The sequence below is a fragment of the Aptenodytes forsteri genome, unplaced genomic scaffold (genome assembly GCF_000699145.1).
Source record: "Aptenodytes forsteri isolate BGI_AS27 unplaced genomic scaffold, ASM69914v1 Scaffold831, whole genome shotgun sequence".
Taxonomy (NCBI): Eukaryota; Metazoa; Chordata; class Aves; order Sphenisciformes; family Spheniscidae; genus Aptenodytes; species Aptenodytes forsteri.
In genome coordinates, this window is record NW_008794741.1 from 116,801 (window position 1) to 144,507 (window position 27,707).

General features: G+C 41.9%; 1 protein-coding gene across 1 annotated transcript in view; it reads left to right on the forward strand.

The window, feature by feature from the left end:
* Window positions 1-27,707, forward strand: part of MBOAT1 (membrane bound O-acyltransferase domain containing 1) — a 90,905-nt gene that overhangs the window by 33,846 nt on the left and 29,352 nt on the right. Inside the window, exons 3-4 of the mRNA XM_009273968.1 lie at window positions 24,565-24,710; window positions 25,246-25,323. Coding sequence (XP_009272243.1) covers window positions 24,565-24,710; window positions 25,246-25,323 — 224 coding nt within the window. The remainder of the gene's footprint in view (window positions 1-24,564; window positions 24,711-25,245; window positions 25,324-27,707) is intronic.

The window sequence follows — 27,707 nt, forward strand, 5'->3', positions numbered from 1 at the left end:
GCGGCGCAGCGGTGCGACGCGGATCGCCGCGGAGGGGCTTGGTGTGGAAGCGGGTTCCGGGGAGGGGGAGGCGCGCGGCGGAGCAAGGTGGGGTCGGGTTGGGGTTGAGCCCGAGCTGCAGGCTCTGCCGGGCCGGCTGGTTGTCGTTCCGGCGAAAGCCCTTCATTTTTCCCGGCGATGCCTGGCGCTTTTCGTGCTCTTGCGAGAAGTCGCTGCTGCTGCTGGATGCTGTAAGCCACGGCGTTGAGCTACCTGCGGCAAAGTTTGAAATGCTTACATAGTTCGGGCGCTCGCCCGCCTCTGGTTAACAGTTCGGGAACGGGCACTGTGCGGGAGGGCGGATGCGATGTCTCTCGTAAGAAATCATTGCATGAAGGCACTGCTTTTCGTGGCTGCAGATCCGTAGAAAGGCGGCACAGCAGCCTCTTTCAGCCTAGTACAAGTGCCTGATGGAATCGCAAAGCGCGTGTATGGAGATTTGGGAAACGCACAGGCACGCATACAGGAAAGCGGTCTTACGGGCGAGCAAGTTTGACAGCATAATATATCTTTGGCAGTGGTGTTGTCTGGTTGTTTATCGGCTCTTAGTTAAACTGACTCCTCACAGGCAGAAAACGTTGCTCCCCCGCCGCCACCTTTTATTGTCTCTCAAGCCTGCGTGCACCTGCTGCCTTCCTGCATTCTTTCAGCAACGAGGAAGTTAGGTCTGGAAGTTTGTGCTGACCAGAAAAAGCCTCCACCAAACTATTAGGAGGCTGAGCTGTGCTCTAAGAAACCAGGGCAGCAGAGACGTGCTGGTAAAAATCAACAGAAGATTGAGATTTATTTGCTTTCTTCTGTTTGCGGAGTGGCTGGTGCTATGCGTCACTTTTTACTACTGTTTGTTTTTAAACTTGAGTAAGAAATATATCATTTTATAGATTAAACCCCTACATCTAACCATGCCAGTTCTTCCTTTTTTAACAGAAACAGGTTTTGATGCAAAAAAGAGATCTGTTGCTCAACACTAAAACAGTCAAACAATAAAGGCCTATAATTAATTGTAAGCTATTAATTTAGGAGAAGGCACATTAATAGTGATAGCTTCCTTTTTGAGGTATTCCATGCCATGATTGATGAATACGGGAACACCAAAGGAACCAGGAATAGCAAACGTTTACGGTTCCAGCTTGTTTGCAACAGCATGGCGTACGTACAATGTTAGGCTGACTGGGTCACTGAACAACGAAGACTTGACAGACTGCAGTTTTTCTTTCTAAGCTTTCCAAAACTTGTCCTTGCGTTCAGCCAAGGTGATACAAGGACGATGTCCACGGAGAAAATTCTCCCCGTGCTATTCCGGGCCTGAGGATGCTTCGCGGCACCTGGTTACGTGCTGTGTTTGTCCCAGGGCCCCGGTCTCCTGGGTGCTGATGGTGGGCACCTGTGCACCTGGTGGTTTGCATCTTAGGCCCTTAAGCCCACACCAGTAAGTGGGGGGCACATCCTCTGGGGTTAGCAGCGTGACTGGGCTGTGTGAGCACGCGTGCGGGCATAAGGTGCCGTCCCTGCGAATGATCCCACTGGCTCCAGCGGCGTGGAGCAGCGATGGGCCAGGGGGAATCCCCCCTTGCTGGGGTTCGTCGCAGAACTGCAGCACGGCTGTGCTGATGTGCAGCTTTCCTCAGCTGAAAATCACCACCTCCCCCCACCACCTGATCCTGCTTAATTGTCCCTGTGAGATTATGCTATCAATCATTTTAAAAAGTCTCCCCCGCCCCTCTTGCCCCACTGCAGTGTGCTGGACTATGCCAAGCATCAGGGATTTCTGCTGCCCTGAAGTTGGAAATACCCAGATCTCTGCGTGGAAGCATTGTGCCACCACTGTCCCCGCAAACAACATGAGTTTCAACTCTGACCTGCAGTGCTAATGCCCTCAGAAACAAAATAAAAACACTTTCAACACTTTCACAGAGCTCTTTTGCGAGGCGGGTTGGTTGCCTTCCTCATAAGAATGAGAGAGGACTTCTGCTGAAGGGGGAAAAGAAAAGTTCACTCGCTCCTCTGTGCGGAACGGAGCTTTGCATATGAAAGTCTATTTTGCTAGATATTGAATCCCACGTGTAGCAGGGACTGGTTTTATATGAGTCCCTTACGGCAATGCTAACAGGCCCTCTATGCTTTCCACTCGGTGGCTAGGCTGCAACAGGGGAGGTAATCTCTGGTTTGTCACTGTATGTCAGCGTCATCGTGCTCGGCCTGTTGGATGGTGACAGCCTAAATCTCCCTCTAGTCCGTGTGGCTGGCGGTTCCCCATGACTGGCCCTGAGCCTTCAAAAATGCCAAGAAGTGCCCAGAGAGCGAGAGACAAGGGCGCACAGGTGGAGTTTAGACCCTCCAAGTCACTGCGGTACGTGCAAGTCATGTGTGTCCGCCTCTACGTTAAGTGCACAGAGGACTTGTGCCTCTTTTCATGAGGTCTGTGCTATGAGAGAGTTCAGTCTACGAGAAAGCCCAGAAAAAACGTTAAGCTGAAGGTCTGAAAAATGAAGGTCATAATCGTTACCCTTTCATAGAAGGGGCAGAAAAGCTGTAGTAATGGTAGGTGGAAAACGTTTTGTCATCTAATAATCAGCTACGGTATCACTCACTATGAGAACCATGGATGAACGTGAAAATGTCATTTTTTCGCATTGGTGGTTTTCTTCATTTTAAAAAATTGCAACTTAGGTTTAATAACAGTGCAGAATTACAGAGGGTGCAATTCCTAGCTGCGCTGTGTACCTGGCAGATTGTTCGCATTTTATTTAGCAGACAGTGTACTGCATGAGAACATAGTGATGTTTTCTGCTTTAGATGCTAAAATAATCCTGATGTCTCAGTGTGTATTTGGATGTCTCTTGAATGGATGATTTATCTTTGAATTTAGCATTGAAATATTATTTTTTAAGAAGTGCTATATTCAGTAACAAGATTAATGAGCTTGAAAGAGGATGAAAAGACTCTCTGTGTTCAATTCATCCTCATATCCCAGGAAAGCAGACTTTGAAGTTTAGCTGACTTGTGTTCTAAAAATATCTGGCTAGGTCAATGACATGCCTCCGCATCATTTGGAAAAGAATTTGGGGGTTTTTTTTTTCCTTATCACATATGCCCCAAATCACTGGTTCTGGAACATCAACCTTCCAGTATGTTTATACAGTAACTTTTGGCGAAGTATATACTTTTTTTTGTCATACATGCCCTAAATCACCCATTTTGGGACATCATCCTCTACCATAAATCAGTGAGATATGGGAAGTTAAACATTAAACTTTTAATAGTGTAGTTTCTGTAAACAAAGTGCATGTGTGTATAAATACGGTGAAGAAATAAATATACTATTTAAAGGTATATTAAAAATAAGTTTAATGGCATTGTTTATCCATATGTAGTTTTACGATGCCTTCCTAAGCTCTAGACATCTCTAGAAGTAATTCAGATTCAAAGGGTTAAGACATACAATTAAAAAGTTTCGCTTCTCGGGTTATTTTGCAGTACCCTTGATATCCCAGGTTATCTATTGCCTTAGAAGTAGCAGCCCAAATGCAAATCTTCAACTGCTGTACAACAAACCTTACATTTTAACAGGCCTTACTCTGACCTATGTCAGACAGCACCAAGTTTGTTGACTTTCAGGGAAGTATGTTCTGGGTTCAAGGGGACTCTCAAAAAAAAAAAAAAAAAGAGCATCTTCTCATGTTTATATCAGAGGGCTTTTAGCTTCAGAGTTTTCATTGATGAGGCCAGCCGTGTTTCCCCAAAGGGGAAAAAATGTGCATTTAAACTTAATTTTGGGTGCTTTGGCTGCTGGTTGTACACCTTATTTTTCATTTTAATCCTTTCATTGGAGCTGGTCTGCATATTTATGTTTTGGCAGCAGTTTAAAAAAACCACTAACTCTGTGTGGGGACTGTGGGACGTGCCTCTGAGTCTTGGGATAGTTGAAGTATTAGAGGCATCTTCCCACCATTCCTTGAGCTTGAATAGCTCCCTGCTCAAAGCATGCTGATGAATTGGTTTAAAAAGGAGAAAGAAGAAAACAGTATATGTATATCTTTTCCTTTTACAAATATCAACATGAATTCTGATCCCCAAATCGGAGGTTGTTTTGTTAAATTTCACATTTTTCAGCTCTTTTGCTGTCTGACTTCAGTTTTACTTCTACGCTTTCTGGTTTAGCTAGTCAGCAGATGTGTTAGTCCCAAGCCTCTTTGCATGACTTTTCTAATCCACTTTTTGGGCAGTGAAAAGCCAAACAAAAAATTAGCTTTCTAGGAACTCAACAGACTTAGGCAGGGAACTTTAAGGTTCCTTTAATGGTTGTCAGTAGAGGCATTAGAAGATGTAACGCTGAGGAAAAAAGGTAAATTGTTACAGATTGAAGCGAGATAACTGAAGATGGAAGTTCATTGAAGACATAAGTGGGGTTAGTATCTGATTTTTACCTGAAAAAAACTACTCTAAGGCAACAGCAGCAACTGTCCACATTTGCTATGAACTATGCTACCTTTTAGTTTCCTAATGCCAGTTATTTTGCAATTGAAAATTCTGTTTTCATTTTGAATTGCAGCAGTACTTGTCAGACTTAATGCCTCCCTGCCTGACACCCTCAACTGCAAAAAATAAAGCTGTGTAACTTTTAGTTATTTGAGAAACAGTAAGCAAAAATGAAATTTGAACTCAACATCTTAAAACACATTTATGGAGAGATATTACTTAGGTTGCAATAACGACTTTAATTTTGGTATTTTCTGACTTTTGAGTACCCAGATTTTGTAAAACTATTGTCCTTAAAAGAAATCATTAGCTTTTTACTATAATGCCATGAAGGACATAGCACTTCATTTAAAGAACAGAGGCATAGTCTTGCTGACCCTATTTTGGGTCCCCAGATAAACAGGTGCCTGCAAGCAGGGCAGTTCGTAGTGCTCGTGGGCTGCACGGCTTTTCTGTGCGTTTAGAGCAAATCCACTCTCTAATTTGTTGCACCTGCTTGTGCAGGGCCCAAGATTCTGTATGTTCCTGAGACAGAGGTATAGTACTTTCCAAAGATTAAGGCCGTCTCCAAAGCATTTCTTTCTGTTCAGGTCAGCTATTACTAACAATTGCAATAATATACATTTTCCTCTGCCTTGGAAACACGTGCTGCCTTTTTCAACATGTTCTCAGTCTGTTTGGCACTGCAGTCTTGAACCCCATGGCTGATGTCTTGATACTACGGGTGTAAATATTTCCACATCCCTCATGCCTTGAAAACAAAGTCTGTCCTATTAAGTTTTTCATTTGGCAAGGGACAAAAGTGCAACTGGAATCGGTCGCTTGCAATTTTCCCCCTTTTAAGCACTTTCCTTTTCATTTGTGTTAAACGAGATCTGGAAAAATAAATGTTGAAGTGCTGCTTAAAGTTTCCTGAAACCTTCTCTGCACGTTAGTCATACCAGCACTGATTTAGTGGTGCTCTGCAGCTATGTTGAGACAATATAAAGTAGTGACGAAGACTCTTGGGCTCCAGCCTAGAGATCTAGGCACCGAGCACAGAGCTGGCTCAGTACTTACAGGGGAGCCCCTGATGCTTAGGGTTTACTGTGCGTTGTCCAGCCTGGCACAGTATTTAATGCCCTGGTTGCTCCTTGGCTCCTGTTACAGTTCACGAGAATGGGCAGCACTCGAGGTAGACTTGCCAAACTGCAAGTGGTGCTGGTAATCCCTGGGCAGGGGAGGCTGCAGCGCTGGCCTTGGCATCAATGCAGAGGTGAATCCAACCTTTTGTACTTGTCCAAAACCAAGTAAAAAGTCTGATGTCAATGGGCCGTGTTTCTTTTTGGAGTGAAAAAATCCCCCTGTGTGTGACCTAGTAGTTACAGGTAACCTTGAGGGTACTTAAGGAGAGCTTCCAGAAACTCAGGTTTGCTCTTAAAAGTATAGCCTGATACATAAATTTCTACTGTCCTTAACTAATAATGGGAGTGTTTATGTTAACATGGAGTTTGGATCAGGAGTGCGCTTTGGGAATGAATCTCTTGACTGTCCCCACATAGCACACTTGTATGTGAAGTGGCCCTGGAGCATCTGCACAGGGTTGCTTTCTGAGAATGTGAAGCCGAAGGATGCGCCCAGGAGCCTGCAGTGCTTCAGCTGCTAAAGGGCACGCAGCACCAGCGTTCAGCTCCTCTGAAGTGAGACCCTCCAGACAATGAGTCACATGAATGTGGGGTCCTCATCCTCAGCTGTTTTGCTCTTCAAACCCACTTCTGCTGCACCACAGCACTTGCTAAGGTAGGTATAGTGGAAATCTCTGACCTTCATTTGGTGGTTTCTTCAGCGCATAGCACTGGTCAGGCTTGTTTGGTCACTTCTGACAATGTGGAATCCAGCCCATTCTGCACAGGGCTCAGCTGGGTCAGCCTGTCCTGCCTCTGCCAACAGGGAGAACGGCACGTGGAGAAAAACGGCCAAGGGGAAACCCTTTGGGTGGTCCTTCCCCAGAGCAAGGTGGGATTTGATCATTCTCCCTTCTTACGATCTTGATTGTAAATATTTGTTTTCACCAGTCCTTTTTTCCCTGGCTTAAGGCATTTTAAACAACTTTTGCAAAATAGTAGGTGAGCACCGAAGCAAAAACAAAAGCACAAGCAGTAGTTTCTGACATAAATGGTTTTTTAGAACTTTTTTTGGGGGGGGCTACTTACAGTATGTTGCATCCTTAATGGAACTGGGTGGGAAACAGTTTTTCTACTGTGTTTTGGGCTTCGCTCATGATAAGAAAATTTCAGGCTTAAAAAAAAAAAAAGAAATCTCAATAACATGAGAAAAAAACTTTTGTAAACATATCTTTGAATCAAATAAACTGAAACATTTACAAATTCCGAAAGAGTTTGCTCTCAATCGTTCCTCTAAGTTTTAGTAAAATATCTGAATGAAAAATAATTTTTAAACCAAATTTCAAAATATTAACTAGACAGCTTTACCAGCTTGGAATTATTTCGTTTTTTGAACAGGAAATGGTAGTCATTACTCTGAAAACTATTAAGAAAGTTAGTCAATTAGTCTATAGCATGACTGTTGCCATGCTAGCTGGTCTTAGACAAAACAAATACTAAATATTAGAACAATTCTTCATTCTTGATTTCCCTCTTTCTGGATGCTTTGTCCAGGTGGGATTTGAGGACTCTGAACATTTACCTGGTGTTCCTGGGTGATTGGGTGGCTGGATAATGGGAATTTTGCCTGTGACACTCTGCAGCGTAGTGGGTGGGATGGCGTCTGAAAGCATGTGAGCTGACTACCTAGATGACTTATGCAAAGGGCAGATAGACCTGAGCGTGTGTATCTGCCTGCTAAGTCCCAGACAAAAATCTGGCAATTGTATGGAATAGCAACTTTAAAAATTATTCATCAGTGTCAGATTATGTTCTGCAGTCTGCAAGTTCAGTGAGTGCGTCACGCTGGGGACGTCTGGGAGGGAGAAAGGAGGCAAGAAAATACTCCTTTAGATCAGTCTTTTGGATTGCATGCAGAATACTAAAAAACTAAACAACAATTTCAGGCCAAGAAATAAACTTCAACTGCTGGCTCTCGTGCACAGGGTGAGCGTTTGCTTCTTCTACAGACCCTGGTCTTGTGACAAAAGCTCTAATTGGACTTGAGCAATTTCTTTGTTTGCGGTTTCTTGTTCAAGTGCAATTTGGCACTGGTATGCAGATAGGGCAGGAATGGGGAAGGCAAAATCACAAGGCAAAACCCAAGACGTTTGAGGACCCCCAGCTCCCAACATTTCTCGAATAACTTCCATGCTTGTTTTCATGCTCATGTATCGGTTTTATTTTAAACTTTTTTTTTTTAAAGGACTGCTGAGTAGAAAAGTTTTAATTATTAACTATTACACCTAGCTTAAATGACATTATAAACTGGTGAGAAAGTAGGTTTTCCTGTTATCAGTGCGAGGGAGTGTTAAAGAGTAGTACAGTATTGACTTTATCTCATGTGCGCGAGGGCAGATTCAAATCACTGACTCCTATGGTTTGCAGTATGCAGTAATATTAACTCTTACACCTAGCTTAAATGACATTATAAACTGGTGAAAGTAGGTTTTTTCCTGTTATCAGTGCGAGGGAGTGTTAAAGAGTAGTACAGTATTGACTTTATCTCATGTGCGCGCACACAGGGGGCAGATTCAAATCACTGACTCCTATGGTTTGCAGTAAGTATTTATACCAGCAAATTCCAGCTGATAGAGCAATGATTTGTCTATTTGAGAGAGTTTTAGAATTACTTTGTTCGCTCCCAAGCGGAGTTTAAGTTGTCTTACATTTACACTTCTTATGCGGCAGGGTTTCTCAGGATGTTTTGCCGACTATGCTGGATTAGAGGTGAAAAACAAGTGTAGACAAATGGTTTGGAGACAGTGACTGGGAAGTTAAAGGACTTACTTTTTGAATTAAATGCAGTTTTTGATGGCAGCGTTACGCATCCACAGTGAGTTGTAGGCATCGTTAGCACTCACAGCTGTTTATGCCTTTCTGCGTATGTTTGTGCTCATGCTGATTCTCTTGAGGCAACAAATTGTGGTCTGTAGTTGCCACAGCAACAATAACACTGCACTCAGTGTATGGGTGGGTTTTGCCTAGTTTATACAAGTATGTTGAAAGTGTAGGCATATTGCTGTGGTACGTTGTGAAACATGATAAGACTCTTGAGAGAGGAAACATTTGTTTGCTTTTTATTCAGAGAATGTAACTTTAATTTTGTGTTACCTTTATTGCTACTTCTCTGCTAGGGCGCTAGTTCCCAACTGCAGATGTCACATTGCAGAGAGGAAAATGGGCTCAGCAGTTTGGAAAAAGAAAGTTTTAGAGATGTCCTGCTGATGCTAACCAGTAAATAAAATGAGGATTAGAACAAATAATGGTCCAGGGCAGAGGGAAATGGGTGACATAATTATGTTTCTGTCCCATTGTACTTGCTCTTGTCAATCGAAAGATGACTGTAGCTGCTCTTTGCCATGAAAACAGAATGAAAATATGAACAAGGTAAAAGAGCAAAAATTACAGGGTAGACTTCTGTTCTTAAACATGCAAAAGCAAAGTGAAGGAACTGGGTTGTTTGCTTTAGAAATGTGACTGTTAAGAGGGATCATGGTGAAAGTATAGGTGAGCAGCATAAATGAAATAGATCTAGGACTTCTTCCCTTCTGTCTCCCAGTGTTCCTCCACGTGAAGAGAAAAATGTGATAACGTTGGAAGGCTGCAGATTCAACGGTGATTAAAATGAAGGTCTTTTTCATGCAGTCCAGAAATGGACTGTGAAACCCATTTCAACAGGAGGCTGCTAAGGCCAAGAACTCGGCCAGAGCCAGCGTGGACTTGGATGTTATATGAAAAACATGAGTATCTAGAGTAAGATACTTAATAGCTTAAAAGGGAAAGCTTTTGGAAGTACGTGTTCTTTTGCCAGCTCCTTTCAGGGCCTGTCCCCTCTGCAGGCGGTGGTTTCTGGCAGCTCTGCCTCTGGTGTGCTGATGCTTTTGGGATCCCGAGTCATTGCTGGTAGTCCCAAGCGCAGCTGCTCCCGTTACGGGTGAGTGGACTGCTAGGGTCGTCATCCCCTCCCAGGGCTTGACTTGACACTGCATTTATTACTTGAGTTTCTTCACATGGTGATACAGCAGGAAGCAGCAGATCTCTGTAGGGAAGATCAGCCAACACCCAAGAGAGGTCACTTCTCCAACATCCCGCTTTCAAGGAGCCCAAGCTACAGCTGTCTTTCTATTAGTTTATATAGAAAGTAACTGGCCCCTTATACGCTTTGTTTGGTTATGCTCTTACTTGTCTGTTCTGATTTTTAACTGTTGGGGTTTTTTTGTCCATATGCTGAGCATTTCCTCTCTGTTCAGTTCATGCTGCTTATCTTTAATGCTGTATTTGGGGGTTTCGTGATCTGCATATTCCCTTTGAAGAGACTACACCAGCAGGTGTCTGGTGTAGTCTGCCTTCATCCTTTGATAGGGTTCTGACATCCTGATCAGTAGTCTGTTATCTAACTGTTTATGAATCATACACTTTACGTGTGCCATTACCTCAGTTGCCTAACTATCTCAGTCAGGCTTCCTGTTTTTTTGGCCTGGATAGAGTTGAGTCAGGGTATAAATGATTATTAGGAGAAAATTGATTCTGTATCTGCCTCCTCTTTTTCCTTTTTCTCTGACACTTCAGTTTTTGAGCATAGTCACTAGTAAGGACAACATACCAGACCAGTTTAGAAGACCCTAAATGGCAGGTGTGCCTCTGTTTCCTCTGTCTAGGATCGGGTCTTTGCAATTGCTTGGACTATTTCTGCCTATGAGACGGTGGCCTAATTTATTTCCTGGCAGGTGGAACTACTGGCTTGTGCCCTGGAGAGGCTTTGAGCAGTCAGTGGGGACCCAAGTCCCTGGTCATTCCCTTCCGAGTCTCCTCTCCCTCATCCTGTATAAATTACGTGCTGCTCATTGCTCGGGTGCGTTCCAGCATCAGGGAAGCTGAAATGCTACCACACTCTAAACTTTAGTGCTAAAGTAACAGTGGGAAAAACTCCACGTGCATTTTGAGATATCTTAAGTTTGCTAAAAATCAAACCTGAAATGCTTTCTCAAAGTGCTTCTGAGGTAGCCAGATGTTAGTGGTATAAAACCTTGCGATAGAGAGGGAGATGGAAATAAACTTTGCAAGCCAGCTGTGCAGATCATGCAATGTCCTAGTTCTTTTAAAGCGTGGTTTTTTAGGCTTTATGTGTAAAGGGCTTGTTTGAAAGGGAAGTTACAATTACTTACGCAACTTAAAGGATTGTTGAATTTCTTTTCCCTGGCTATGTTGAAGTTCATAGGGTATTTTGAGAAGAGCTCACTTAGAGTTTCTGGAATTTTGTTGCTGTACTTTTTCTTGGACAATAAGTTGCCTGTCACTGCATAGTAGGAGCATCACTGTAATAATTCTAAAATGTAAGGGCATTCTTTTCTTTTTTTCCAAACTGTTAAAGGGGTAAAAATGAGGCTTATTCCTGTTGCCTAATGATTGCTGTCCTTTGTAAAGGAAAGCAAGTTAAGTTTCTGCTATTGCTGACTCATAAACATGGCAAGAATATGCCTGGGGAAAAATATAATACTGTGGTTAAGTAATACAAATGTGGGTGGGTTTTTTTCCTCCTGATATGGCAGTTATCTCTGGAAAATATCAGTGTTATAACCCAAAGTTCTGCTGTACTGTATACAAATAGAAGTATGGAACTCTAGTGGGGGACATATAAAGAAGGCAGCATGCTTTTAATGAGGCAAGGTAATTAAATCCTTTTTTCCCTCAAATATAGTATAGTGGAAATGAAATTAATTTATAGCAAAATCCAAGTATCTCTTCTTCTTTTTTATTGTTTACTTTACATTTTTTTATGCTTATTCACAAACTGACACTTGCTCATGCTGTGTGTTTTCCTGTTAGGTTTTGTTTTGATTTGGTTACTAAGTTTGAAAACTAAGAAATCTTTTTTTTTTTTTTTTTTTTTTTTTTTGTAACCCCAGGAATTCATTCAGAGCATGACTTTTTGGAAAGGTACTAATGATTTATGGATATTTTAGTTTAGTGACGATTGAAATGTTTGACTTGCTCCTAGTCCTGAGTGCTTGTCATCTCCAAGTTACTTGTTTTCAATAGTGTCTGAAGTTGAGCGCCTAAAATTAAACATGCTCCAAAGTTCAGCTTCTGGAGATATTTGCTGTAGATGTAAGGTGCTTGTAACGCAGGCGTAACTAAACAGCTGGGGCTACATTCTTGTCATTTTGCATGGTTCAAGATCCAAAATAAATGAGCATGAAGTAAGCATGCTGCAAATTCTGAGCAGAAATAAGGAAGGAAAAACCAGCCACAACAAGATATTGTCGCTGTACATGTTTTATTGGTGGCTTCTCTTCCTGCCACAGTTCTGAAGGGATTAAAAATAAGTCTGCAGCGCACATGAATGAAGGTTAGATAAATATACCTTGTATTAAACAGCGTAGAGCAATAATTTTACTTTTAAACTGTAGAACAATAGGGAGGAGCAGTATTTTATGACTGTGAAATCTCATGATTGTGAAAGCGAGTATCTGAAGTTGGCAGTTACGGAGGCTTGCTAATTCTACACGGTCACTGTTATAGCAAAGGAATGAAACAAAGATAATTGTCCTTGAATTGGGAAAAAAAAAACCCAACAAACAACCCATACACAGCTTTTTGGAAATAGGCTAAAAAATGAAGAAAAAAGCTATCTAGAAAATTTGCTTGCCAGCAGAATCAGGGGCCACGGTGGAAATGGAGGATTCTGCAAGCAACTGCAGAATATAAAGTTTTCATTGTTTACAGAAATAAAGAGAGTGAGTTACTAACTGTTACGTTTGCAAAGATAATTGCCAAAATATGAACTGAAAATGTGATTTTCCCAGTCAAATAAATGGCTCCGACTAAAGTTTACTGCTAAAAAAGGTGGTTCTGCGTATATTCCCTTCCCTTGTGCCATACTTCTTTTTCTTCTCTTGTGAAAAAACTCAGTTGTGCATCTGCACAGGTTGAGCTGGCTGAAAATTAACTCTACCAAAAAAAAAAAAAATCTGAGCAGATTCACTGCAGATTTTCCCTGGCCCTTACTGATGGCTTCCCAAAATCTTTGCATATCCTTTTCTGCCTGTGAGGGGGTTCCATGTTGAAAGGTAGCTGGGAATATTTTCTGTCTCTCTTTTATCAAATTCTGTGGCTCTACAGTGTCGGAAAGGGTATGGTGGCACCCTGAGATCCATGCCTCATATTTTGCTAGGTTGGAGCATGGGCGGAAAAACATAGGTCTTCACCTCTCCATGTTGATGTACCCTGAAGTGATGTTTTTAAGCTCAACTGAAAGCATTTTCTTTGTTGTTCACAAGGGTTTTCCTTCCCTTCTTCTGCAAGTGCTGTTACTGGGTGTTTCAGAGATGCAAAACTGCTTAGACAAGGAAGAGGACAGGAAGAACTGAGGTTTGCAGCACCTGCTTGCGGAAGCAGGAAACCGGGTGCGTTTGACTACACCCATTGCGTGGGAGCATTGTTACCCTAAAACTCTTCCACACATATCTGGCAGTAGATATACTAGTAATTTTTTTTTTTCAGAAGTGCTTGCTGATTGGCACTTCTTGCCCCCCCTGCCCCCGCTCTATTTCAGGCACTTGAAGTGGGCTTAGTTTATTGCAGAATACTGGCTTCTGGAATATGATGCCATTTTAGGGTGTCTTTAAGTGGTAAACCAAAAAGTGGAGTGAAATTTTTGAAAATTTCATCTCTTTACAACTAAATGGAAGTCCAGTTCCACAGTCCAGAGATTTCTTTTGCTTCCGTTGAAGTTAATGCGTGTAGTATGGCTACTGTTCATCTTTGTAAGTCTGCAGTGTATATTTCTACATCTAAACTTACTCATCTAGATTTTATAGTAGAAGTATCTGTTTTAGACTTGTGTTTTAGGATTAGATGCACTCCAACCTATAATTGCCTTTTTTCCCCATTGACAATAAAAGAAATTTAGATGGACTAGCTCAGGTATCAACATCAGTGTTAGGACAGATAAATTCTACCCCTTCCTCTAGCAAAGTCCTTGTATAAATTTTTAAAGCATGTCCTAATATGCTAATTTTTACAGTGCCCTTGTTTTAAGTTACTATGAGCATGACTGAGTGTTCAAATACAGGATGTTCCAGATTTTCGCTGTCTAAGGGCCTAATAAATTCTTATATAATACCATTGCGATGTCTGAAAGGTTCAGTCTTTGATCAAGCCACTTAATTCCAAGGATAATGTGTCTAAATTTAACACAGTGCTGACAGTTTCTACAGTGGGGGAAAAAAGCCCAACTTTCTTCTGGTTGAGAATAACTTGTGAAGTTGGCAGTTTTTTTCCCTTACTGATGTTTGTTTCTTTCTGTTGCATACACTTACCGGGATATCACTGGGATAATGTGAACAAAACTGCTCTGTTTGTGTTGGTGTGTGTTTTTAAAGACCACTGACACATTTTTCTATAGAAAAGGAACTGAAAATAGAATTGCACAGACATTGCAACAGCAATAATGGGGCAAGTTATTTTAGATGTGCCAGTTCCCATTCTAGTGAAGGATTGCACTTTAAGCCTACTGTTTTATTTTTAAATTGGTGAATATGTGCAGGCACAAGGCTTTCATCTGGCCTGAAAGTTAAGCATGTTTCTGAATTGGGACTTTAGCAACATTGCTATAAGGATCCTGCCATTCCTACATTCATGCAACTCCCGTTGGTATTTGGGGATCTACATTGAAGCCACAGAAAGACATGCCAGCAGGGCGGCTGGGTATACACGCATATGTATGTATTGTCTTCCTTCTTTGCATTTTGAATAAATCACTATGTGCTTATGTCAGTTACACAGACAAAGTGGAAAAGGTGCTTGACTTGCTGTGCTGTGCTCTAAGTTTTTAAAAACGAAACCTTTAAGTCTGGGGGAAAAATGCAGATCTATGTTGATGCTACTCTTAGCACTGCTACTTTGAAGTTATTTGCTGAAGAATACAAAAGTAGAAACCGGACTGAAATCTCTGGAGCTATTAGTGCTTGAGGCTGGTGAACTCGAGCTGGATCATGCCTAATGAAACCTGCCTTGGTCCTGCTTCTTTTTTGTTGCTGACCCAGTGTCTGTGGTGGATGAGGTGATGGTGTTGGAGAGCAGGGGCTAGGCAATGCTCTTGAGAGGTTGTGTGAAAATAATTGTTTGGGGTTTGGAAGCACTCATCAGGGCTGAAGAGACAAGTTGGGAACAATATCTATTATCCAAGAATTCATTTCTGAGAAAAAGATGGGTGACTGCTGTATTTAACTAATGATTATGAAAACTAAGGATGCAAGCTCCAGTTAGTTGCCTGAGCTGTACAGGTGGCAAAGTAAGGGGGGAAACAGTGCTGTGGTGTCCCTGCCACGAGAGGTTCCTAGAGCTCTAGGGACTTTCAGAGGAGGCTTTGCAGGCACTCAAGTCTCTGCTTTGTTGTATTTTACTCTCCTGGAGTTGTTGTTTTCCTTGTTTCTGTTCATTTTCACTTCAGCATCTATTTCCTAACTTTACATATACTTAAATCAGGTCTTCTGATTGAACCCTGTGAGAAGAGCTGGAGTGATGGAGTAATGTGATGGTAAGGTCGGTCTGTTCCTTCTGCATCAGTATGAATCTACGCATAAGCAAGGAGGGTAGGCGGTACAAGATGCCATCTTTCCAACGAGAAGTACAAGATCCCAGTGACATCCTACTTCCTGTGGAAGCCTTTGGAAAAGCAAGGCTTGTAGTCCTGGTGGTGGGCTGGGGTTTTTTTTCTGTCAAAATTCCTGTTTGGGTAACGACATTTCACTCCTCTTTTTCCTCTTCGCATTAAAATATCTTCTATACTCTGACCTGCTGGCTGTAGTTCTGCTTTTAGACGTGTCTGCCATGTTATACCATGCGATACTACACCTGCACAGAGGTATGTCAAATTATTCTTTCTAAAGTACTCTTTTTGGGTTAAAGGTACTGTGATTAGTGTGCTACCTCACTGCTGAGTAGCCTGAAGAAATGAGGCAGCTGTCCTAACAACCTAAAGGCATTCTGGCTTCTTTGATTTTACTGCTGCTTCTATTACAGGTAGGAATTAGTGCTGGATATCTCAGGTACAAGGGAATTTCATCATGCTATGTTTTGGCATTACTCACTGAGAGAACAGTAATTACTGAGTTACAGGTAGTGGCAGAACATCGGTGCACATAAATGATCACTACTTAAACATCTGTTCAACATACGGGGTCATTACAGTTCAGCATAAGAGCTGTTGACAGCAAGCTAAAGCTGTATTTGGATCAGGTCCACATGTTAAATTTATCAGCCATCAAAGGTAAACGTATGGGTGTGTGACTTAGCATTATGATGTAGATTTGGCTTCTCAAGCTTACTTTTCACTTAAATGTTTTTCTTTTAAAATTTCTGATGACTCAGGGTTTAATCTGTGCTATAGCTATATTTGTGTGTCCTGCTAGTGATTATTCTGCTAGTGGCTTCATAGAGGTAATCCAGAAAGAACATCTGTTTCAAGTTTATAGTCTAAATCATGGAAGGATATTTGACCCTGTAAGTAGGGAAACAGCAGAATTTACCCAGGAAAACAGCACAACAGGCCAAAATACTGTCAATTTGGCATATTCTACTTTACCAACTCCATATTCCGCATGCAGCAGCAACAAAAAAGCCAGGGCTGTGAGAACTTAGTTCTGCTTCTGAAGAGAACAAAAATCTTAAATTAGTCATGCATATATGCTTCTCTCTCTCTCCCCCATGGGAGAAATTCTATTTTCAAACCTTTGCTTCTGCCCTCTCAAAATCTTCCACAGGACTCCTACAACACAAAGTTAGAGAAATGAGTTGTTTCAGTATGATATTGGAGATGTGACTTTTCAGTAGTCCTATCGGTATTTCCCCAATGTAAATGAATTTGTCTCCTCTCTGATCCATGCTGTTTGCAATTCAGTGTCTGACTGTAGGCAGAAAATACAGCATCTTGCAAGTGTCAGTGAGTTCTGATTTCTTCACAAATGCCTGTTTGTGCTGGCTCTCGGTGCGCTGAGTTCTGTGCAAAGCGATGCCACTGTGGGCAATAAGGGGAGCTGCTCAGATGATGTTACACAAATCCTTTTCCTTTGTGGAAACCTAAGTCAAAATTCTAGCAGTGAGAAACTTGACATGGTTTCTGTGATGTCGCCCTCCTTTTTGGGGGTGTTTGTCTCCTCCCTGCATAGAGTTAAGTCATCTCTGCAGAGAATATTTGTCCTTATGGTTCATAAAAATAGTCTGGAAGATCAAAATATTTTGAAAAATTTCAGTAAGTATCAGGTATCTTTGAGATGATTAAAGAATATTCCATCTCTCATTGTTAACACACCCATTTTAAATATCACAATTTGGATGTTACGAAATACTATCATAACAGCAGGTCTATTTTTCAACATCAAAGTAGAAATGTCTCCAGCAAAGTGAACTTAAACATGTTGTTTGCCAGGTGTCTTTGGTTATATGTGCAAAATAATCTTTTAAACAGAGAAAACAAGTTGCTGCACTTCTGTAGTTCTTGCTTTATTCTTTGCAAGAAAGACACCATCCTGGAAGATGGGGCTGATCTCTGGCAAAGTGGAATGCTTTATTATGGTATCTCCTTTCCAAAATACTACCCAAGCACTGTTGGACTCTGTAAGACAGTGGTTTGACTTGAGAAGGGGTTGCTGTTGCTGTCAGTAGTTTCTATTAACATGGTTCCTTATGCTTTTCCAAATACTGAAAACAGCTGTTTGATGATCTGTGGTAAGTTCGTGAATAGAGGAGAAATTGTAATTTACCAGATAAAAACCTTGTAGCAGCCTTCTAAACTAATGCTCAGTAGCTTATTAGTAGGTAGCAGCAAATACAGAGTATCTTGACCATGGTCTACAACTTCATCTTTATACTGAGCCACCATGGGAGGCCTCTGTTCATACGCTTTCTTTTGTTCATCAGATGAAATGCAGATTTAAAGCTTTATTCTCTCATTTGGCTAGTAAGTGCAAGGCCTGGAATAAAAGTAGAAGTATCTTCTGTGATATCTATAATCTGAGGACAGTCTGCATCATCTGCTGCACGTTGAAGTGGGCATGGAACTGGATGCTAGCTGGGAATATTCTGGCACCTGGCTGTGCCGTAACACACTTGTACCTCTGTGAATGTGTATGAATGCACGTCGTGGTTTAACCTCAGTCGGCAACTGAGCCCCACGCAGCCGCTTGCTCACTCTCCCCCACCCCCCAGTGCGATGGGGGAGAGAATCGGAAGAGTAAAAGTGAGAAAACTCGTGGGTTGAGATAAAAACAGTTTAATAATTGAAATAAAATAAAATAGTAGTAATAATAATAATACAAGAATATACAAAGCAAGTGATGCACAGTTCAGTTGCTCACCACCCGCCGACCGATGCCCAGCCAGTCCCCGAGCAGCGGCCCCCCCGCGTCCCTTTGGCCAGTTTGGGTCAGCTGTCCTGGCTGTGCCCCCTCCCAGCTTCTTGTGCACCTCCAGCCTTCTCAGTCGGTAGAGCATGGAAAGCTGAAAAGTCCTTGACTAGTGTAAGCACCACTTAGCAACAGCTAAAACATCGGTGTGTTATCAACATTATTCTCACCCTAAATCCAAAACACAGCACTGTACCAGCTACTAGGAAGAAAATTAACTCTATCCCAGCTGAAACCGGGACAGTGCAACATGCCTGGTTTTTGTCCAAAGGTTGTGTGCTGTGGGGGACACATCAGCACCTTGTCATCCAACAAGTGACAAGTTAGCAGTGTGATTTCTCATAGTGATTTTCATAGTGAATGAATTATAGCATTAATAGGAATTTTGCTTACAGAGGACTGTCTGGTTTGGGTAATGGACTTAATTGCCGTTTGGAGAGAACTGCGTGGTCAATTTGTTGTATTCTCCTAGATTTTTGGAAAGTGAGATCAGTTTTTCTGGGAGGAAAAAAGTAGTAAAGGAAAAGCGAAGTATTTTTGTGGTGAAAACAGAATGCAGGACTTTTCTTCCTGATACTTAACTATACTGAAAATGTTAAAAGCACTGAAATAACAGACTATGTGCTTAATCTTAGTTATTATCTCTTCCTAGAGTGTGATCTAGTAACCCTCAAATGTCTATTACCACTTCTTTAAATAGAGAGATTTGCAGATACAAGGCTTGTGGGATGAGGGGAATTGAAACTTCCTGAAGTGGGTGATTAGTAGCCTACCTTGAACTACGCTGAGCAGTGACCAAGACTATTTGTGATGATTTGGTGGAAATGTATAAAGCAGGTTTTGCCTCCTCTTGTATTTTCTGTTTCCCATCTCAAGAACTTCTAGCTAGGAAAAGCAAAAGCACTTTCCATGTTCTCCGTGTAAGATTTTTGTGGTTTTTTTCAGTCATTTTCCAGTGCACCAAACAACACATTTACCTGTCTGCTTTTGGAAATGCGCTATGGCTCCACGACTTCCCTGTTAGAGGAATTTGACACACTGCTACTTTTTTTTTTTTTTTTTTTTTAAAACCTCCACCACGGAGCCAGTTTGCCCCCAGAACAAAAGGTGATAATTGTTCCCACTCAGTGTTATCGGCAATGGGCTCATGTCCTCCAAATGCTGAGATTTTGAGACACGTATTTAATGCCAGGTATTTGGAACTTTTCTTTTGTGACTTGCCAACTGGCTGTTGCCCTTAAAAGTGCCCACCTGCAGATGGTTAATGGGACCCAATAAAAGATAGGGCAAAAAGTTTTAATGGTTTTCCTTTGAGAATGGTTAGCAAGTTGAAGAGATGACTTCCCATGTACTATGCCCTGCCTGTTGGAGATGACTGAAAAGGTGACTCCAGATCCCTAGGAGTTTGTGTTTCCCCTTCCTACAGTACCAGTCCAACATTTGCCACGTTGGTTTCACCCTGTTAAAATGGGAGAAGGTGCAAAGGCTTGAGGCAGATGGAACAAACCTTTTATGTGCTTTGAGGGCTTTGATTTTAGCATAATAGTATAGGGGGATCTTGCAACCATTATGTTTGGTTATTCTTGTGTCAACATCATAGGTGCTTGGTTGGTTGGTTGGTTTGACCTGATTGCTAGCTTTGTAAAAAAACTCAGTTTTGCAGTCTAAACATCACTTTGATTTATTGCTACTGCAGAATTTGAATGGATAAAGGGAGGAACTAGGTTGGTTGTTTTTTTTTTTTCCTCGTTGTTCATACCTGGTGTTTACATGCTCTGGATCCATCTGGCCTTTTAAAGTCGAGACTATTAGATATTAAAGAATTCCTTAACCAGACAACAATAACCATCAACCCAGTTGGGCTGGAGCTGTTCCAGATTTTCTCTCTCTCCAAAAGTGCAGATATCTTCTTTCTGCATTGCAAGGCTGTCTTCAGCTGGCTGTGACTCAAATACAAGTCTTCCAGATGTCGGTGCAGGATACTGTGATGAGACTGCCTTTCTGTTTCCAATGTTTAATTGTGGAAAATGAAAGGAAGGTAGTATCTTGTTTTGGCAACAGATCATGTGCTCCGATTCCTAATTTTATTACATCTTACTCGCTAGAGCATGGAAGAAAATGACTGTAAAAAGCAAAGGTGTTTCTTTTCTGCTAGCAAAGTTGAAACCAGATGTGAAAAAAATTTGATGGCAACACTGAATAGAGGTCACTAGCTAAAAACATGGGTTGAATGACTTATAATGGTGGGTTGGGATGAGAAGGGTTAATTCTCATATAATTTCTTTTCTATTTCCATGTTATTTTTGTGTGGATGCCATTCATCAATGTTCAGAAGCCCTCAATTTACTGTTTACAAAGTGTTCTTAGCAACAGTGGAAATAACCAAAAGGGAATAATATGAACCCTTTCCTCTTTGGGAAGGGAAAGGGAGGAAAGTGTGACTGTTACTTCACTTGTGATGCAGTGCAACATTTCTTAAAATCTTAGGGATCTGTTTACTTAGGTACCTTAAATATGTGAAGTGAAGAATAAAATTCATGTTAAATGGAATGCAGTAAAGTCACTGTCGGATGTATTTGGTAGTCTTTGTGTGTATGCATGTGAATGCTGCATGTGTTTAAAACATTACATATAAATAACTAAATGGAGGTGGTAGCCATATGAAAAGCTATCATATCCCTCTGTTACTCTGTGGAGAACAGACCCGATCTGGACTGGTACCAAGTTAGTGCTCAGTTTTAAATAATGGAGTTCAGCCTGCCAGGCAGAACAGATTTTTCAGCACTTGGGAAGGCGCTCCCCAGTTTTACTGGTGTCTTGACATTTGTCTTACATTCCCCAAATCCAAGAAAGAAACAACTTCCCTCCCTCTCTTTGTGACAGGTTGTAGTTAAGAAAAGATTTGGCCTGGTTTATCCACACTTTCAGTTTGGCTCAGGTAAACTCAGGAGGGATTGATCTGCAGAATTATTCTGCAATTGCTTAGCACCTCTAAAAGTCAGTCTTGCAGTAAACTATGTGCTAGACCTTGCAGTGAGCTCTGCGCAGCTAAGTTTGGTCTTCAGACTGAACCCCACAGAAATCAGAGGTCATCTTGGTGCATTCAGATTCCAAGTGCAGGCTTATAGGTGGACAGATACAAGAAGTATTCTCCAGTATTATTCCACAATGTTTTTGTCCAACAGGTACCCAATACCTCATGGATGACAGAAAGGTTTTATCAGTAATAATTGTATTTACCTGGCTTTCTTGTTCATTGGTATCCCTCTCCCAACTCCTCTGGTGATGAATCCTTTAAAACCAACCACATTGTTTGTAATGTGTATGTGTTACTGTAAATACACACAAAAAACCTTGAAAGCCTTAATGGTAGACAAAGAAAAACAAATGCAGCATGTTGTGTTTAGGAGCAGTACTGTCTGTCAGAAAAACATGGCCATGGGGGAGAGGAACCTGGAAAGCTGCCGAAGAGCTATGGTGGTTGCAGGTCAGAAGGGAGGGCAAAGGCATGAATGTTCTCAGCCAGTGAGCGAAAATCTTCTCTTTCTGCATTTCAGACTGCATTTTTTTTGTATCTGGGAGTCGATCTCCCAAGCAATGCGTTGGGTGCAGCCTTCTCACTTCCCTTATGCTATTGTGGTAGGTCACGTAATGTTCAAACGACACTCAGGAATCCTGATGTGTGTTTGTGCCTCTTCAACACCATCACTGTCAATTACTAATCCTGAAAAGTAAGGTTAATCTTCAGGTTTTTGAATCATATCTGTAACTTTTAATGGTGTGTTGCAGCCGTTCCTCTGCAAGGTACTTTCTAGCTTAATTCAGTACAAAAAGGGTAAATGAAAACTAGTATTCTGAGATTATTGCTTGCTGAGTACATTGGATCTGTGGTGTTTGGCTGCTCTACAGAAAAAACCCTTATAAATTGAAAGCCAATTGAAACGTAAGGCTGGTGTGTACTTTTGCTTTTATCCTGGTACAAGGATTTACCCCAACTCCTGCAAAAGCAGCAGAGAGAAGAAATTGCCTCGGTTAATTTGCACAACAAAATGAAGATGTGATAGTGGCACGGTTGGCGTACCCGTGCTAACTTTAATCCAAGTAGCACAGGTAACATGTTCAGAGGAATTGATAGTATAGGTGAGCAACAGCGTATGTATGCAAGGCTGCAGTGCTGTCGTATACTGTATGTTAGCTTGTGATGAAGTCTCTGCTGCTTGCTTTCTGCTGCTGCTGCGGTTACCTGCCTTAGCTATGTAAATGCTGTTATGAGTGTGTCTGCCATGGGATCTTGCACTTTCATTTTGCAGTGTGCGTGAACCTCTGAAGTCGCATCTTTAACATCCCGGGCTGAACATACAAGAACTGCATGAAAGTAAAAAGCAAACGCTTGCTTATCTTGATGGTTTTTACCAGTGTAAAGCTTCCATGAGTGATGCTGCACAGAAGGGGGTATTGTCTTTTAAACAGTCAGCCACATCAGGTTTCTTGGAGTCTCTGCACTTTTCCTTCTTTATACTGAATCAAAGGGGCTCTGCGTGCCACAGAGTTGAGCTCCACTGGATGTACTAGTATGACCCTAAGTGGGAGCAGGCTGAGGTGGGATTAAGGTTCACTGAATTGTCATTGATGAGTTGGCATCCATCAGTCTTGGAAACTTGCTTAGAAAGGATGCAATCAGAGCAGCCCTGTAGGGGATGTCCTCCCTCCAGCCATTTCTGCAGTACCTCTGGCTGTGGAAGGAGGGGAGGGAGAGGAGCTAGTGTTTTGAGTGTAACTGTATTGTAATAGACCAGATGAGAGTTTGGGATTTGTACCGCAGCATCTGGGTTTTGTGAGACCAGTGGAATTTTTTCCTCTCACTTTTAAAATCTTGCACAGAAAATAAGAATTGTCTTATTTAAATAAAGCATAAAGTATTGTCATAATAAGACATTGCTAATTACTTGCTTTTGGGTATAGTTCTGTGATACTGTCTGTTATAAATGCTGGTTGCTTACATGAACAAGAAATAAATAGATATTTTCTCTGCTCCAAATAACTAAAATTCAGCATATCTAAGTATTTAAGTTATTGCATTATTCTATTGTATGGCTGCCTGCATCACTGAAATAAAGGAACTGCAGCAATGTAGCCAACAAACCTTTAATAAAAGCATTTGATTGAACAGCACCACGTTGGATCTAGTCCACCAGAATAAAAGCAGTTTGGGGCTGTAGTGTCTTGTTAAACACATTGTAAATGTTTTTGGCAAGAAGCTTGGTTGAATCCAACCACTTCTGGACAGCCAGCATGTCAGAGCATTTCTGAGTGAGATATATCACCCTGTCCTGGACTGATAGCTTTGGATAATCCTCTAATCCAAGTGATTGCTTAAATGTTGCAGCCTGTTTAGTTTTGCTCAGTCTAGGATGACTTGCTGCCGGAGAGCTCAGGGTGAATTTTTTTTTTTTTAAATTAAAAAAGAACTGCAGCTGAAGAAATTAATTTAACTCCAGCTGCCTAGGGTCCAGGCTGGACTTACGGATGTCATATCCTAATGCTGTATTGGTCTGTTAGAGACAGCTCCTGACCTCTGTTGTTCCTCTGGCTTCTGGGATTTTTGCTGAAGCTGTCAAAGAGAAGGTGACTTGAAGAAGGCAGCTTGGTGTCGGTTTTGCTCTGAGGACACTGAAGCTTTTGCTTGTCCTTGTGTCTGATAGGAATAGCCTCTAGTCATAGACTACTTGCCCTCCGCATATACCTGTCTTGTGCTCACACTGCCATCGCTACCTCCTTATAATGGGGCCGGACCGCATCCCGTGCTCTATAGAGACATGCAGTAGCCAAAGAACAATTGAGAAGAGTTTTCCTTTCGCTGTCTGCATGATGGTAGAGCAAAGTTGTTTTCTTTGCACCCTTGAACTGCAAAAAATTGGTAAATCAAAAGGCCGGCTTGGAGGATGCTGTGGAGTAGAGGATTTCAGCTAAGAAGGCTGTCCAGTTATTGCTTGTGAAATAGTGTCACATCAGGATTGTTGATTTTGCCCTTGTTTTGGGGTTTGTGGAGAAAGTCAGGCACCGGGGCAATGCTTGAGTCCCAGTCTGCTTCTTGGCCTCTGCCTCCCACCAGGAGGACAGTGTGGCGGTGATGTCCCCTGCACCTGGGTTGGGCTGGTGTGCCAGCGCTGCTGGCAGTGGAGCAGAGCCCTGCCCTGGGGAGAGCAAGAACCGCCCAGAGCCCAGCTGTACCTTGGGTAGCTGGAGCCTGTTCTTCCTCCTGTCTGAGTTTTTGGGTGGCTACAGGCTTGTTTAATCCCTTCTGTCGTTGTCCAAGGAAAGTTACTGCTTTGGCTCACAAGTGAGAACGCTAAGAAACAAAAGATTAATTTCTCTCACTCCCCCCCACCCCCTCCTTTTCCTGGCTCCACTCTTTATTGTTCTGAGAATGGAGAGACTCCTTCCCCTCTCCTCCAAGAATCACAACCATTTTTTGTTTTGTTTGTCTTTTACAGATCAATTTTGTAGCCTGTCAACTGTTTGCACTTTTGGCTGCATTTTGGTTTCGTATTTACTTGGGTCCCAGTCATGCCAGCTCTGCTGTTCGCCATGCGTTTGCCACCCTCTTTGGAATATACTTTGCTGTCTTCTGCTTTGGGTGGTGAGTATTTAGTCACCATGTAAACAAGGCTTGGGTAAAGATATTTTTAAACTTCTTATCAGCTTTTCTGGATTACATCTTTTTAGTCTTAAGGCACTTTCTATGTTATCCTAAAAAAAAAAAAAGAAGAATTCCTAGCCCGCATAACCATCTCAAACTTTCAAAGTAAAATGAGCCATGAAAGTATTTGTAAGTGAAGTATTTAATTTGTGATGTTTGTTCTGGAAGTTAAAGCCACACCAGTCTGCTGTGAAGATACCTCTTTTGGAAAAGATGCGTCTAGTTTGAATGTGCATTTTGAGCTAGGCTGCTCTTTCTCTGAATGAAACACATTGACAATATCTTGTCAATAAGTATTAATCTATGTAGGATATTCAGGCTGTAAAGATGTCATTGTGATAATCCATGTTTGCTGATACCCTGGTATGACGTTGCATTTATGTCATTTGCATGGAAAAATATTCCCTCGCTCTGAACTGCCAGCCCTTCCAGGTCACATAGAAATTATCTAAATACTCACTTTGTTGTCTTCAAGGTATTCCATTCATCTTTTTGTCCTGGTGATGATGAACTATGGTATTATGAATATGGCGAGTATTCCCAACATCCACAGGTGAGCTGATGTGGCTGCAAGTCTGGAGCTGCCCCTCTGACAACTTCTCTCCTTTCATAGAGAAGCATGAGGATTTTTTAGGACCATCTTCTATTCTTTCCTGCCTATCTTCCCCAGTTACTCGCAGGAGCTTTGTTCGTTCGGTTGCAGAAGCAGATGTAATCTCAATTTGAGGTTTTTGCGTTGATATATTGCATTTCCTTATGAAATTGCTGGCCTCAAAAGTTGGCTTTTGTAGACTTAATAATTTATGCCCAAACCTCTGGTTTCTTAAATATAATGAAGTCATATTCTCCTTGGTCTTGTGTCCTTGAGGATCGCTTTTGATAATCCTTTTTAATGTGTTTTCCCCCTTGCTGTTTGGCCTTTAAGCATTTTCCACTTATTCTTGAGTTAAGTAGTTCAAATAAGGTCACTATGGCAGCTTAACTTAGTGCTCTATGAAATTAAGTCTTGCATTTGGTACTGGGCTTTGAGCTTGAAAAAGTAGAAAGTACCAGAAATATCATTGCTTTGAAGCAGCAGGTTACGGCATCATCATGAGACGTTCTCAACCATGGGATCCCTCTTTTCCCTATACAAATGTCTCAGAGGAAGGAAGACAACCTAAGACTCCTAAAGTGCTTTATCAACTGAGCGCCTTCCTGGCCGAAAGACAAAAAGCGCTTTCATATGAAAATGAAAACTCTATGGCAGTTATATCTGCTTCTTTCAGTGAATAAGAGGAAGTTCATGCAGAAGAACTCTGCTCAGTAACTGAGCCTTCTCGTGTGGGTACCATACTTTCTGTTAGAGTTCAGCACGTGGGAGTTTTTTTAAATTGTGTAGGTGGAGTCGTTTCCTTCCCATCAATCTGTGCAAATAGGAATTTTTATTTGTAAAACTGCTACTTTATAGCAACCTAGAAGGACGAGCTGGTAGTTCTTTTGTGTTGGCTTCCCTAAGAGCATGTGGTTAATACTGTGGTTTGGTTTGTGTGTGTTACAGGTGATTTCTGTCTCTACACTATGTGGCTGTTTCTGTAGCTGCTGCTGAATGCTCACATCCACATCAGTCTGGGCTGGGGAACGGAAACCCTTTCTTCGCTTGTCTTCAGGGCCAGGGCTGTCTGAGGATCTGATGCTCAGATAATCATCTCCCCTTCTTTTTTATCTCTTCCTGAGGTGACCCCTCTCTAATATCCAAATGGGAACCATCACTTATGATTTCTCTAGGATTGTTTAGAAACGTGAACCATAAACAACAGGCCTGTCTAATGCAGTCGCTAGCATTTTGCACCAGCAAGATAGGTATTAATCAAGGAGGTTTTTTCCACTCCCTCGCAGAGTGCAAAGCCCAGAATTCCAAAGGTAATTAATAATTAAAAAAAAAAAAAAAAGAATTGGACAATGTTTATGAAAGAAATGCCACCCAGAGACCAGAAGGAAAAGGTGCTAAAAATGTGTATTACTTGTCTCCTGGTCATTGTCCCTGCCCGTCACTTGGGGGAAACGTGGGAGTTACTGATTGTAGATCAGAGGAACCAAGTCGACAGAGGGAATCATCCAATACTTACTTATGTCTTCCTAGACAAGTTGAGGTGGTGGTAGGGAAATGGGCAGTTTCAACAGGAAACCCCCTCACTCTTACTGTTTAGCCAGTTACTCACAATGGGAAAAATAGCTATGTACTGCAACACAAATTAAGCTGGTTCATATAATGTCGCCCACTGCTGCGAGATAGTCATGTGATTTGAGTCGATGTGAAAGAGCAATCCAACATGCTGAAAAACCTTAGGAGGGCTGGGAGGATTTGGTTAGGACTTTTCTACCGTATTCCACTAGCCATAGCAGTGTGACTCAAAGTACATCCACATTATTAATTTTGGCAAAATAACAGTGTATTCAAGCTGCTTGAGAATAAACTTGAAGAATGCCAGTTTAAGGGCTGGACCTGTTCATACAGAGGGCCTGTAAGAGCACTGGATTCTTCACAGTGGGGCTCCAAGACTTGGCTTTTGTCCCCCCAAAACCCAAGTGGAAGTGAACAAATGAAATAAAGAAACTGCATAGTTTGACCTGCATGCTCCTTTCCCTGGTTATTTTCTGCTAGTTTGCTCTCTGGTGAGGCTGCCAGCCTTCAAGGCCTATAAATGGACAAACTAATCCAGCATCAGAAATGCTCCCAGCTGCAGCAGCAATTCAGTATATGTCTCCCTGCTCGCCTCCCTTTCAATCTAGGTGCTTTACACTTAAAGACACTTTTAAGCATTGAGGCTTATTTTAGATGCTTCATCCCATCTATCACAGTTACATGTCTGAGCTGGGTGATTTGCCGTTGGAGGGATGCTTGCCGTTCTCCGTCGATGAGAAGGAGCCCAAGGACCTCACTGAGGCTGGACTTGG